The sequence below is a fragment of the Asterias amurensis genome, chromosome 4, assembly GCF_032118995.1.
Source record: "Asterias amurensis chromosome 4, ASM3211899v1".
NCBI classification, from domain to species: domain Eukaryota; kingdom Metazoa; phylum Echinodermata; class Asteroidea; order Forcipulatida; family Asteriidae; genus Asterias; species Asterias amurensis.
Window position 1 is genome coordinate 23864561 of NC_092651.1, and position 15094 is coordinate 23879654.

Below are 15094 nucleotides of genomic sequence, written 5' to 3' on the forward strand. Positions count from 1 at the left end.
ACCACAAGGGAAACTGACTGGGTAAATTTTGAAATGATTTTTGGGGTTGAACAAAGAATTGACTAGAGTGGGATTCGAACCAACGACCTCCGGATTAACGTGCCGGCGCTCTACCAACTGAGCTATCTAGCCCTATATTGGCGGTGTCCCTATTTTGTCAATATCTTTGTTCGGGGGTGCCAGTCAGATTGAATCCTACTCTAGTCAATTCTTTGGTCAACCCCAAAAATCAAAGTTTATATCATGTCAACTGTAAAATAAATTGTTATGTTTCTAGAAATTAAGATCACGTTCATTGTAAGCAGCTCTATGAAATTGGGCCCAGCCCGCAGAACAAGCATATGGATGCTTTAAAGACATAGGACACTATTGTTAATTGTCAAAGACCAGTCTTCTCACTTGGTGTATCTCAACATATGCATAAAATAACAAACCTGTGAAAATTTGAGCTCAATCGGTCGTCAAAGTTTCAAGATAATAACACCCTTGTCACACGAAGTTGTGTGCTGTCAGATGCTTGACTTCGAGACCTCGAGTTCTTAACCCGAGGTCTCGAAATCAAATTTGTGGAAGATTACTTCGTTCTCAAAAAACTACATGTACGTGACTTAAGAGGGAGCCGTTTCTTACAATGTTTTTATACTATCAACAGTTCCCCATTACTCGTTACCATGTAAGGTTTTATGCTAATAATTATTTTGAGTAATTACCAATAGTGTCCACTGCCTTTAATCACTTATTGACGGATGTGTATCAGCATAATTATTCTAGACTGTACTACGGCAGACAGTTTATTATGGAGATTCGATTGGACTAAAACAGCTTCACACGCATGTAAAGTAGTCCCTTTTTACTTTTGGTTTTCATGCGGTGATGCTGGTTAGTTTTTGATACATTAGCAAGTCTGTCAAATTGTGCACCTGTTTCGTACACGAACATGAATTTTAAAAATGTCAGTGCAAAGCGTTGTATTTCCTTAAATATAACTAAACAGCTTCACACGCATGTAAAGTAGTCCCTTTTTACTTTTGGTTTTCATGCGGTGATGCTGGTTAGTTTTTGATACATTAGCAAGTCTGTCAAATTGTGCATCTGTTTCGTACACGAACATGAATTTTAAAAATGTCAGTGCAAAGCGTTGTATTTCCTAAAATATAACTTGCGTTGCGTGCGAGTTTGAAATTGTCAAGCGCCATATCTTGCAAGGGTCTCGGGTTCAAATCCCACCCGAGTAACATGCCTGTGATATTTGTTCACAGGACTCGGGGAAAAGTACTGAGTTTACAGTGCTAACACACATCAATGTATGGTTAATAGTAATAATATATCCCAGATGGAAAAAAAATGAGAAAAAGTGTGCGGCGAGATACAATGTTTTGGCATAAAGCATTTTTATACAAGATTTGTTTTTCAAAATCTAAAATCAATATACATCACTTTTGCGTTGACGAGACGATATAAGCTGATTGATTGAAAAATAATGGTGCTGTCCAGTTCAGTAACACTCCAACACTGTTGACTTGAGGTTTACACAAACTTGTTAAATAATTTGTACAAGTTTTATGGGTTGGGTCTATGTCTGGGTACATGTATTATGGTTGTAGTTTTGTTGGATACATGTAGTTGGTGAACATGTATTATGGTTGTAGTTTTGTTGGATACATGTAGTTGGTGAACATGTATTATGGTTGTAGTTTTGTTGGATACATGTAGTTGGTGAACAAAAAGGTGACCAGGGGTGGATTTCACAAAGTGTTAAGACTAGTCTTATCTCAAGTTAGGAAGAGTTACTCGTCTTAACTTAGGACTTAGCTCTACGTTTTTGATATCTCCTAGGACTGGTCCTAAGTTAGGACCAGTCCTAGTATAGGACCAGGGGTGGATTTCACAAAGGTAGTCCTAACTTAGGACTAGTCCTAGGCAATGTTAAGAGATAGGACCAGTCCTAAGTTAGGATGAGTTACTGGTCTTAACTTAGGACTGGTCCTATCTCTTTGCACTGCCTAGGACTAGTCCTAAGTTAGGACTACCTTTGTGAAATCCACCCCAGTCCTAACTCTTTGTGAAATCTACCCCAGAAGAACCGGTTGACAAATGTGTCAACAAATTGACTTTTTGGAGAGATATTTTTTCAGACCCTCTCTTTGTAGCAAAGAGAACAAACAATAATAATAATATAAATTTTGGTTTAACCCATATAATAATAATAATAATAATAATAATAATAATAATAATAATAATAATAATAATAATAATAATAATAATATAACAAGGAATTTGCTAAAAGCGCCTTTTCCCAAGGCGCCTTTAACTAATAAGGTCTGTAATTCATTCTGTAACCTCTGCATGGCCTTCCTGTTTCGCTCGTTGAACTAGCCTTAATGGTGTGATATTGTAGTAATCTTGTTTTGGGAAATTTCCAATAACCATGATCAACTTTGATTTTCTTGTCACGGTGCCAATTTATTAAAATAATTCTGAATAAACTATCGGTCTCTCAACCAAACATATTTTTAACAGTTTTTGTTTTAATTAATAACAGTAGAACCATCTGTGTGGCGTTTCCTGGTGGTGATCTGTTTTCAATAACAACAATATGAAATACCGATTGTGATACTTGTGTTCTTGATCAAGAATCAAACTATACAGGTTTCTGCTCGTCCTTAGAAAGTATTAAAATGTTTTTACTTATATTTAAGGGAATTAAAAAATATTTATCTATTTGGTTTGCAGTAACACCATGTGTGTTACATACTTACCAGGTAGATTTTGTTCTTTAGAGAACTGTATTGCTTTAAAGGAACATGTTGCCTTGAATCCGACGAATTGGTCTATAACCGTTTGTAATAATATGCGTATGGTTGGAATGATGTTTTAAAACTAGAACACAATGATCCACACAAATTTGCCTCGAAATTGTGAGGTTTTCCTTTTACTTTGCGAACTAACATGGTCGGTCATTTATGGGAGTCAAATATTTGACTCCCATAAATGGCCGACCGTGTTAGTCGATGAGTTAAAAGGAAAGCCGTGCAATTTCGAGGCGTGTTTGTGTGGATCATTGTATTCTACTTTTACAACATCTTCTACCCAATTATGCATTTTATTAAAAACAGTTTCAAACGCTTTTCAAGACCAACTCCACACTGAATTTACCTTCCAGCCTCATTAAGTCACAGAGGTTAAGTTTTGTTTTTGCTTTTGGTTTTACACGCGCAAAGTTTAGAACGTAATTTTTGCACTGAGCATTCGACGAATTGACACTCACAATACGCAGAGTTCATAATTCAAGAATCATCTGATTCGAAATTAGCGCGAACTGGTAGATACGTATTTTATCTCTAATCACTGATATCGTTAATGGTGGCACCATTCTATCTCGCCCACAGTCACTATCAGGTTGCACTCTCTAACCATCGAACACTTTCATATTCAGCAGGATATAGATCATTCGATTTTCAATATGTCGATCATTACTTTCACTTTTAATAAACCACAATTTTCAACTCCAGACTCTTTGGCAATGAACCTGATACTTTTTGTACTTTATGTGAGATTTGCCAATGGTTCGTTCCTAAACTGGAAATATTCTGGTGGAGTAACAAAGTACAAATCATAGAGTTATATATAAGAACTAGAGGGCGCACTGGCCTATATACGCGCCCTGTATGCGCGCAGGTGGCCATTTTCTAAGTTGAACAAACAGGCATTGCTTAGCGTGTGTTTGTGCGGCCATTTTGTAAGTTGACAAAACAACATCGCGTCAGCGTTCAATAAACACAAACTCCAACGTATTTTTCATATTCAACCCGCGTGCAGAATGGCGTGCGTGTCTCCTTGCGGTCCCGTCGCATTTGTGCAAGAAGCATTACAAGTATGCCTCTAGTTCTTATATATAACTCTATGGTACAAACTTAGTACTAAGAAGGATTTGAAACTTTGTCTGGTGGAAGTAAAATAGAGGTTTGGGGTTATACCATGTGAATATATCTCTTTTGAGTAGCATTGGTTTTCAGTGGTTAAGCACTCAATTCTTTTCAGAACCAACTCTGCTAAAAAAAACTCTTTTAGTTAACAACTCAAGTGTACTATTACTTCTATATAGTGAATAGAGCTATATATATTGACTGGAGCGCTAACTTGCTCTGCGTTTTGATGCCACCCTGGGCGCAGACATGTTTGATGTGTTGCGTGACTACGGAACGATTTTAATTTTAAGAGAACACACATTGCCGTGATTTGTTTACAATCGGCGAGTGCGCTTACATACGCAACTGCCCATTCGCGTATGTCCGGGCTACGAACTTTATCACTTTGAAGTCAATGTAGAGGAAACAAGATCAGCAAGTACAGTCGCTACTTGTTCACTTCCCTGATCTGAAAGCATGCATCAGCTTAAAGGCAGTGGACACTATTGGTAATTGTCAAAGACTAGCCTTCACAGTTGGTGTATCTCAACATATGCATAAAATAACAAACCTGTGAAAATTTGAGCTCAATCGGTCATCAAAGTTGCGAGATAATAATGAAAGAAGAATACACCCTTGTCACACGAAGTTGTGTGCGTTTAGATGGTTGATTTCGAGACCTCAAGTTCTAAACTTGAGGTCTCGAAATCAAATTTGCGGAAAATTACTTCTTTCTCAACAACTATGGCATTTCAGAGGGAGCCGTTTCTCACAATGTTTTATACCAACTTGATCACTTTGAGGGGGACTTGACTTTCTGTTACAAGTAATAAACCAGAAGGAAATAATTTGGGCTGAGCTAAGAAAACTTGACTCCAAGATACTTTACAAAATAGGGAGACCCCCAACATTAGGTTCAAAACCCGCTCTCAACATTTTAAAATTTTTTTTCAACACCAAGTTATTTAGAATTTACCTAGTCAGTTTCCCTTGTGGTTTATTACTGAGCATATTCGGTGACACTGACGCTTTTTATTGTCAAAATGAAATTTTGTTTTAGTTTCATTAATATGCCTTACTCGGGTAAGTACTGACTATACAGTGCTAACACACATCGATGTATAATGGGTAATAATAAAATTCAATCAATCAATCAAACAGTCATTGCTCATAGCGCCGTGCAGTAGGCTTTTGAAAAAAGATGGGATTTAAGCAAAGTTTTGTAGATTGCCTGATGTTCTGAGGAAGATAAATATTCTTTAACCCCGACGCAAATTTCCATTTATCCAAACTAAATACTTTCACATTACAAGTAGTAAATCTCAGTTTTGAACATGCCTTTTTTTTTTTTTTTTTTAACTCTCATGTGTTGCTTTCGACAAGGACTGGTAACATTTCATTTAGCTTGGCACTAAACTCAGTGATAACATCTTCAAGTATCAATGTTTACTTGTGGTAGATCGGTTGTCGCAACCGTCGCTTGTTGCTGTTTGTGAAGCGACAGAGTGAAGTCAATGTTGAGGAAACAACATCAGCAAGTACAGCCGCTACTTGTTCACTTCCCTGATCTGAAAGCATGCATCAGCTAATGTGAAACCATGTTGAACTAATATACTACCAAGTTACACCCACCAACAAACTTCCTTTCAAAACAGAGGTTTGAAAGCTGCCGTTCCTGTTTTCATTCACTTTGCTTGGTAAAAAGAAAACTGGCAGTTAAGATTTGAGGCCTTTTGTTCAGCAGTGTTATGTGCCTAAGCTACAAGTCACTGCACTTCAAAACGGAGGTTCGAAAGTTGCCGTTCCTGCCGTTTCATTCTCTTTAAAAACATTCGTTTTTAATTCACTTTTTTGGCCAAAAGTACGATGGATGTTTAGATCAACTTTGAAAGTAGCATTTGAAGACTTCCGTTGAGCAGTGTGGTGCTCAGGTGTGATGTGCCTGAACTACAAGTCACTGCATTTCAAAGACGCTATTGAAGAAAGCTCCACCACCACCATTATTCCTGCATTCTCCTGAAGACGAGCAGAGTATACTGTTCGAACAACGAGACCGGCTCTTTTCCAAGCCAACACTCCAACAAAAGAGGTTTACACATGGTTGTACCCGCAAGTTGACTGTTTCTTCCTATAAAGCTGGAGTGATTGAGTGATTGACTGGTAATTATACAACCACCAGAGATTTGCTGTAATGTACCATGGAGATGGTTTCGCACCACTTGTTTAATCTTGCTGCTTTGATTGGTTTTCAGGCCTCGGCTATCGTGGAATCTTCTGTTGTCTTCAGGAGAGTCTTTCGTTTGTTTTGTTTCAGTGTATCATTCAATATTGGCTTCTTATATAGCACGCATATCCGTCACTCAGTGACGCACAATGCGCTTTTAAGGCAGTGGACACTATTGGTAACTACTCAAAATATTTATAGCATAAAACCTTTCTTGGTGACGAGTAATGGGGAGAGGTTGATGGTATAAAACATTGTGAGAAACGGCTCCCTCTGAAGTGCTGTAGTTTTCGAGAAAGAAGTAATTTTCCACGAATTTGATTTAGAGACCTCAGATTTAGAACTTGAGGTCTCGAAATCAACCATCTAAACGCACACAACTTTGTGTTACAAGGGTGTTTTTTTCTTTCATTATTATCTCACAAGTTCGATGACCGATTTAGCTCAAATTTTCACAGGTTTGTTATTTTATGCACATGTTGAGATACACCAACTGTGAAGGCTAGTCTTTGACAATTACCAATAGTGTCCACTGCCTTTAATATACAAAATTTTCCTGCAAGATATGTGGGACTACGTTTGAAATTATGAGACCTGTAGCTCCTTCTAGATACATGTAGCTCCATGTAATGGTTTACAAGGTGCTGTGGCGCAATATGCTGTCGATTAAACCAGAAACACCGGTGTGAACTCCTTTTCTTTCGGCAAGTGCACTGGGTTCTGTGTTACACAACACACAGGACCAATGGCTTTACGTCCCATCTGAAGGATGAGGCATCGTGGTTAAGTGTCTTGCTTACGGCATGTAAGGACACAGGTGTCACGACTCTCAAACCCTCGAACTGCTCTTAACCGCTCGGCCATGACACGCCATTAATTCAAGATTTATTAGTCAAGTCATCATCGTCAGGGAGAAAATAAAGAAGCCAGTAAAAAATCTTGGAGTTTAATTTCACCCTTGCTTCATTTTAATCATTTGTATAGAATACATCGGAGAGGAGCATAACCAGTTCTTTGCCGCACACTCCGCCGACCTGCGGGATGAGTGGGTAGCCCTCTTACAATCAGCAAGCTACGAGAACCTCCGGAGTCAGCTGCAGAGTCTACGCATGCAACTCATGGCGCGGACCGGACAAGATCCCATTGATGAGGAGAGGCATGGAGTTATCGGAAAGATGGACCCATATGAAGCACCGACGTCGGAACCCATTCTAGAAATGTCTATTTGTAAGTATCTTTTTAATTTTTTTTTGCAATCTTTGTCTTTTGACCGCTTGCACCAATGCCACATCCGGCTACTGTGACCCACTCACCATTTTGGGAGCGAAATTGCACGTACAAAATTCTGGTACACATTTAAGCTGTGTTGCCTAAAATGCGCACTTCACACTTTATAACTCATTTGGAATACTTGAAAGTCACTGGACACTATTGGTAATTGTCAGAGACCAGTCGTCTCACTTGCTTTATCTCAACATATGCATAAAATAACAAACTTGTGAAAATTTGAGCTCAATCGGTTGTCGAAGTTGCGAGATAATAATGAAAAAAAAGAAAACCTTTGTCACACGAAGTTATGTGCGTTCAGATGCTTGATTTCAAGACCTCAAATTCTATATCTGAGGTCTCGAAATCAAATTTGTGGAAAATTACTTCTTTCTCGAAAACTACTCCACTTCAGAGGGAGCCTTTTCTCACAATGTTTTATACTATCAACCTCTCCCCATTACTCGTTACCAAGTAAGGTTTGATGCAATAAATATTTTGAGTAATTACCAATAGTGTCCACTGCCTTTAAAGACTCTCAACACCAGGCAAGATGGCCACACAAATTGAAGGTTACAAGGAAATGAAATTAAAGGAAAGTTAAAGAGAGAGAGCTTATCTGTTAACAAGGCTTTTCACGCAAGGGTTTCCCAATGGCAACCCTTTTTTAAAGCCATTGGACACTTTTGGTAAACAGTATTGTCCCAAGGCCCACACTTCGTGTATCACAACTTATATATAAAATAACAAACCTGTGAAAATTTAGGCTCAATCGGTCATCGGAGTCTGGAGAAAATAACGGGAAAACCCACCCTTGTTTCCGCACGTTTCGCCGTGTCATGACATGTGTTTAAAATAAATCCGTAATTCTCGCTATCGAGAATTGATATTGTTTTAATGTTTTCTCCAAAAGTAAAGCATTTCATGGAATAATATTTCAAGAGAAGTCTTTCACCATTACCTTCTGTATAAACCCTGTAAATTATTTGTAAATCTGTGAACTTTTTTTTTTTTCTGTACCGGAAGTGTACAATGGCTTTTAAGTTAATGTTTTGTGTTGTCCCACCCTGCAAAACTCTACATTAGAGAACTTTGGGTTGAACAAAGATAAAATTGACTTTTAAAGCAGGACTTTAAACAATGACCTCCGGATTAATGTGCTAGTGCTTTACCAACTGTGCTACGGTTCCCTAATGTTAGCGGTTTCCCCATTTTTGACAATATCTCTGTTCGGGGTGCCAGTCAGAATCCATGCAAAGAAATCACACCCAAGTTTACGATACAATCTGGGAATTGGCAGCTATGGGATCACATTAAAGGGATGCGACTTTCGATTACAAATATCAAGTAGCAAACTACAAGGGAAACTGAATGGGTAAACTTACCCAATCAATCTTACCCATTAATATTTCAAAGCGTAGAACAAAGCTTGCTCACAAGTCATTGAGACAATGTTATTGTTTACAAACACTGAGATAAAAACACATATGTAGGGCGGGGTCATTATTATTCTTTGGAATTGGCTGACATTTACAAGCAGGATGTGCGTTTATAGTTTTATCTTAATTCAATATCCGATGGAATGGTTCTATTGTAAAGCTGAAATATTTCATGTCAGGATAAGAATGATAGGCATAGTAAGGGCTCAGACTTGGGGAGGGGGAGGGGGGCAACAGACTCTGTGCAAAACAGGTCTGTGTTTAGAGTGACAGAGTATGTTCTTGAAAAACACAACAGTTGCTATGAAAGTTTGCTTAGCATGAATTTGTGGCCTTGATAAAGACAGGATTACCAACATTTTGGTAATCAACTAAATTTTCGCTTGATTTTCAGGATTTACAAACAACAGCTGAATACCAGTAACTAGCAATGTGAAACAAACGTAAATTTGGTTGGTAATCCTGTTTTTAACAAGGGAGAAATGTCATGCAAATTTTTGTGCTTAACAGCTCTGTGAAATTGGGAACTGGTCTGTGATCAGAGTGTCACAGTATGTTCTTGAAAAACATACTCTATGAGTAACATTTCTCTAATCAAAGTTACATTCTTGAGTAAACTTGCTATGTGAGTAGCAGGTTTGTGGTCGGAGTTTCACCTCGTGATCATATTATGTGACAATGCACTCTCGCGTGTTCAATATTTGTAAACTCTTCTCAATTTTGTTAAATGACAACATAGATGTGGATTTTATTACATGGACACTTTTATCAGGTCATGCCATTTCCTCTTTTGAAAAATGCTAGTCAAACTCTACACTAGTCAACTTTTACAGAGTTTTTGGCAAAGGTTTCTGCTAATTTTTTTAAACTGCACAATCTGTTCCTGTGAGCAAACAACGCTATTTATTTTGCTCACTGGTTCTGAAACCAAGGCATCATTAAAAAGTACTTGAGGAAAACGAGGAAACGTAGATTATGAAGAAACGTTCTGGGTTATGATAAGGGGGTAGCAAATCCCCTAGGCCCAGTTTCATAGCGCCGCTTAAGCAGAAAAAAATTGCTTGACACATCTCTGCTGAGCGGAGATGAGCAAGATACCAGTCACAAATTGTACATGTGACATGGTAGTTTGGCTGGTAACCTTATTCTGGTAAGCATAATTTTGCTTGTGCTTAATAGCTGCTTTATTATGTGCATAAGCAAGATCTGTGAAATCAGTACGCAGGATTGAGTTAACAAATTGTCAAGCTAGGATTGATGACCAAATAGGTGTATTAGGTTTTAAAAAAACGGTAAACAGAACACGTTGAAGTGGATTGATGTATTACTGTATCCTCACATGATTCCTCTTCATAAAATAGAAGGAAGTTTATGAAAAAAATAATGTCAACATGGGTTTGCACAGACCAGAAATGTGACAGGACATAAGCTAAAGTGTTATACCAGATGAGATATTAAACACTGCAGGGGAGGAGGGGGAAACATTCAAACAAGTTATGTGTATAGGTAGGAACTAGTCAGTTGGTGTGCAGCAGGTACATAGGGCGATGGAACTCCCTAAAAAATGCTGGTGCAAATTTGGTTAGTTGCTCTTCGTTTTTTTTTTTATGTTTAACTGATTTTTTTGTGGAATTTCGATTTTTGTTCAATTCCAGGCAGATTTACTTGTAATGTAAGCATTCATGTGGATTACTTTTGTGTACACTTTGTTATCTGTTTTTGTCAAAAATTCATGGTTTGACTGCAGGTACATACTTGGTGTTCTTAAATCATTTTGACTTTGACACGATTGATTCACAGTTAATCATTTAATGCAACTTGAACTATCGCCAACTTTATTAAATTGTTTTCCTAGACTTCAAAGTTGTGTTGACGTAATTTTACTTTTGTTGATACAACTGTGTGAGAAACACATTCAAAAGTGTTAACTGGTTAATTGTATTGATTTTACTTTTTAGATTGTGTACGTGTGTATTTGCTGATGTCATAATGTCATCAAAAGGAGCAGAAAACAAATAAATATTTCAAGTCAACATTGTAAAAATAATTGTTTTTTTCAATCACAATGTGTGTTTTTTTATAATTTTGGCACAATGTCATAGAGATTCTTAAGCACAAAAAGTAGCTAAGCACAACAAAGTTATACTTACCGGAACCAGGTTACCAGCCAAACTACCAAGTCACACTACAATTTGTGACTGGTATGCTGCTTATTTAAAAGCAATGTTTAAGCGATATTTTCTTCAAAAGCTGATCTCCGAAATTTGGCCCTCTGCTTAAAGTGGCGCTAAATTAGAGCACCAGGAAATCCAGGCCATGCTCAATCATGATACGGTTTAATTCTTGGTGAGTGTACTTGATCTTAGCAACATGTACACTGGTTTAAACTGGTGCCTTAAGCCCCTTTCACACGAGAGCAATTTAGCAAGGGTCCCTTGCTAAATTGTAGCATGGTTGTAAGATTTTACAATATGTACCTCGTGTGAAAGGACAACAATTTTTTTTACTGTCCAAGTTCTCTTGCAAAATCTTGTCAAACATTACTATAATTTACAACCTTGCAAGGGACCCCAGTTAAATTGCTGTTGTATGAATAGCACTTATTTTTCATCTTATTTCAGCTTGTACCGACCTCCCTAAGACCGGTACTCATGACAGTCCGAGTACCTTTGTGTCAGTCAGCTGTGTAACGCCGCCGGACACACGGTGGTCAAAGAGTGGACAGACGGAGATCATCGGCAAGAATTGTAATCCTTTCTTTCTGACCACCGTGTCGTTTGAGACCAGTCGGAATATCTCTGTCATTACTCGGTTACGGGCGAATGTCTATGAAGTTCAAGATAGAAATATGCACAAGGTAAAGTTTGTATTTTCATTTATTTAGGCCCTTTATCAAAACCACGGCTTCGGTTCCAGATTCGGCTTAGGCTAGCCTTGGCCCCGCGGTTGCTTTGACAATTTCGCATGCTTTGCGTTTGTGTTCAGTCAGGGCTTTAGACGAGAGAACGGAGGCTGAAGCAGAATCTAGGGCGAAGCCGTGGATTCGAAAAGGGCCTAAGTTGTACTGTTTTTATTTTTATTTTTTTATTTTTTTAACCAAAACCCTTTGTTTTGTATGCTTCTTTTTTTCAATTGGTAAATGAGCGTAATATGGCCATGCGGCCAAAGTGCATCAAACTCAAGTTCTGGTGGCCAAGTCATTGGAGTGTGGGTTTGAATCTCGGTCGTAACACTTGTGTCCTTGATCAAGACACTTCACCATAATTGCTTCTTATCACCTAGGAGTAAATGGGTACCTGTGAGGGTAGATATTGTTGCACGGAATGACTACCAACCTGTGTGACCATTTTTGTTGCTGGTGCTGCATACTCCTAAGGAGTTGAGATGGATTCGGGAATGCTGAGGGCCTGGCCAGAATAACTCTCTATGAAAAATTTCTGTTCACCCAATATTTTTGGCAAAAAAGGATAAGCTGTGCGCAAATTCTTCAAAATGCAAATGCAAAATTTGAAGGGGAAATTTTTTTTAGGGGGGGGGGTCATCAATTCTGTTGTCAAGTAGGCTGAAAGTAAGCTTGGCAATAATTTGCATTCATTTTAAATAAATCCATTTGAGGCTTTTTCAGGATCGATGTTTCACTTAAATCTATCTTGAAGACGTTTATTTGATTTCTTGTCAGCAATTTTCAGAAGAGCATTGGTTCAAGGTAATTCTTTAAGTCATTTTTTTTATCATGAAATCATTTTATCAGAGAAAGAATTTGCTCTAGCAGGTGTTCCTACCACAAGCCATACCATACCATATAGTAACCTCTCACAAGCTTGCTCAGGAAAATATTATACTGTATCATTCATTCATAAAATAATAAACCTGTGAAAATTTGAGCTCAATTGGTCGTCAAAGTTGCGAGATAATAATGAAAGAAAACAAACATCCTTGTCACACCGAAGTTGTGTGCTTTTAGATGAGTGATTTCTAGACCTCAAGTTCTAAACCTGAGGCCTCGAAATTAAATTCGTGGAAAGTTACTTCTTTCTCGAAAACTATGTCACTTCAGAGGGAGCCGTTTCTCACACCGTTTTATACTATCAACCTCTCCCCATTACTCGCCACCAAGTAAGGTTTTATGCTAATAAACATTTTGAGTAATTACCAATAGTGTTCACTGCCTTTCATAATAGTAGCAAGCATTTATTCTGTGCAACTACGTTTCTAAGCGCTAATTAAAACGTATACATATTTTAATAAATAGATAAATATTTAGCAAGCTGATTTTCTCATGTTTCATGCTCATTGGTCCATATAAATCACACTTCCTTTAGAGCTTCCAATCTTCTCCAGAACAAACTCCACAATCTTGTTGAGACATATCTTTCATCATCTGCCGCAAGGGACGCCTCTCACACCCTCCCTCACAAACATATTGGTATCCATCTATTATTTACATATTCAAATCATTTATGAGATCATTATTATATTCCTGCTTCCATGTTATCTGCCACTGATTCTAAGATTTTGATACAAATCTAATTTTCATAATGTGACTGGAACTCTCACCGTTTTTTTTTTTCAGTAGGATATCCCTTGCATCCTTCTAGGGCCCAGTAAAGATATGTTAGTGAACAAAGAAAAAGGAAAAACGCACAATAAGGAGGAATATTTGTGCGGATCAATACATTCTTGTTATATATACATGTAAAAGCATCTTTCCAACCATATTCATTTCATAACGAACGCCAATGTATAGCCAAAAGCGCCAAATGCGAGGGGCAATATGTCAGCGAACTTAATGCAATGGTAGCTTAAATGTTTTTTTGTTTTTTTAACTACCGTTCCACCAATGTGTGACAAGCACACTGTCCAACTCCTGCTATATAAAATATACATGCTGCTCAGGTGGGACTCGAACCCACCATTGATCATTCCAGATTATTTATATACGTGTATGTCTTACACCACTAGACCACCACTAGACCATTTGCGTGTTTGATTTGAATATTTTCTTGAAACAATGACGTGCTTGATCACAAGTTACCACAATACAATTTGTGCACTCTGTGACGGGGTCCATGGTGTTTTGTACACACGAAGGGGCAAATGGCACCCAAGGCAAAGCCGAGGGTGCCATTTACCCCCGAGGGTGTACAAAACCCATGGACCCCAATCACAGCATGTAACAATTGTTTTGTTATACCTTGGTAACATTATTATTCCTCTTCTCTAAGTTCTGTTGGTATCTTCAAACATTATTACGATGGCGTATGCTTAGTTTAATAAGCAGACGAACAGTTCAAATAAAAACTATTCTTCACTGTTCCTTCGAACACGGCGCTGGAAATTGAACAAAGGTAGGAATGATCAAGGTAGTGTACATTACATCACTTTTCATGTTACATGTACCCGACCCTCGAGCCATGTAACATGCGTCGTTGTGTTATATCACGTGATTGGTTCTCGACCAATAAAACTTCACAATCTGTTACCGAGGTATAGCAGTTAAATTTGAATTCTCAGACTATCAAGACAGTTGCTGCATGTGTGTCACATGGTTGAGGCAAGCTTCTGCGTAGTTACATGTACGTAAGAGACGTTGAGCATCCATACACACTCTGAATGGATGGTATGGTACAATGGTACCAGGGTTTGTTCATCTGGAGGCTGCTATGCTAAGGTGTTCCCCGAACCATTTGACATAGCAAGTATCTCTACAGTCTGAGGAATTCAAATGTAAGCGGTGCATTGATGACTATAAAGCATGTCATTGTACCAGACATTATTCAAATCTCACACGTAAATGGCTTATTCGAGCTGGCCTCTCCTTAGCAATTCAACATTATCTCGATTCTAAATATCTTTTAAATATCATTGTTTTTTATCTGTGACTTGCAATCCTCAGGTGGCCCCCATTGGTCAAGTCGTCTGCTCATTCCGTGATATTTTGACGTCTCCAGACAACAAGTTGGTGCGGGACATCTTGGGCGCGGACGGAATGCCGATTGGAGGCAAGCTGACGATGCTCTTATGGGAGGTATGCACAACTCACAACCAAGTATATTATTTGAATGACCAGGGCCCAATATCATAGAACTGTTTAAATCTCAAGAGACCATCACTCACAGGCCTGGAATTACAATTTTGTTTAGGGCAAAAAATAAAAAAATAGGGCAAGGCCACTTGGAGCAAGCCACATTTTAAAGCCTTAGCACTAACGCATGTAGATAGGGCACCATGGCCAGCATTTTAAAAATCAACAAGGC

At 38.2% G+C, this 15094-nt stretch overlaps 1 protein-coding gene across 4 annotated transcripts in view; it reads left to right on the forward strand.

Moving 5' to 3' along the window:
• LOC139936752 (inositol polyphosphate-4-phosphatase type I A-like) overlaps positions 1–15094 on the forward strand; it is a 104968-nt gene that overhangs the window by 49943 nt on the left and 39931 nt on the right. For 3 of the 4 annotated variants that reach the window (XM_071931662.1, XM_071931664.1, XM_071931665.1), the window contains 4 exons: positions 7117–7359; positions 11459–11694; positions 12517–12543; positions 14734–14865. In XM_071931662.1, the coding sequence (XP_071787763.1) occupies positions 7117–7359; positions 11459–11694; positions 12517–12543; positions 14734–14865 (638 nt within the window). The remainder of the gene's footprint in view (positions 1–7116; positions 7360–11458; positions 11695–12516; positions 12544–14733; positions 14866–15094) is intronic. The other variant, XM_071931663.1, reaches the window with a different exon arrangement.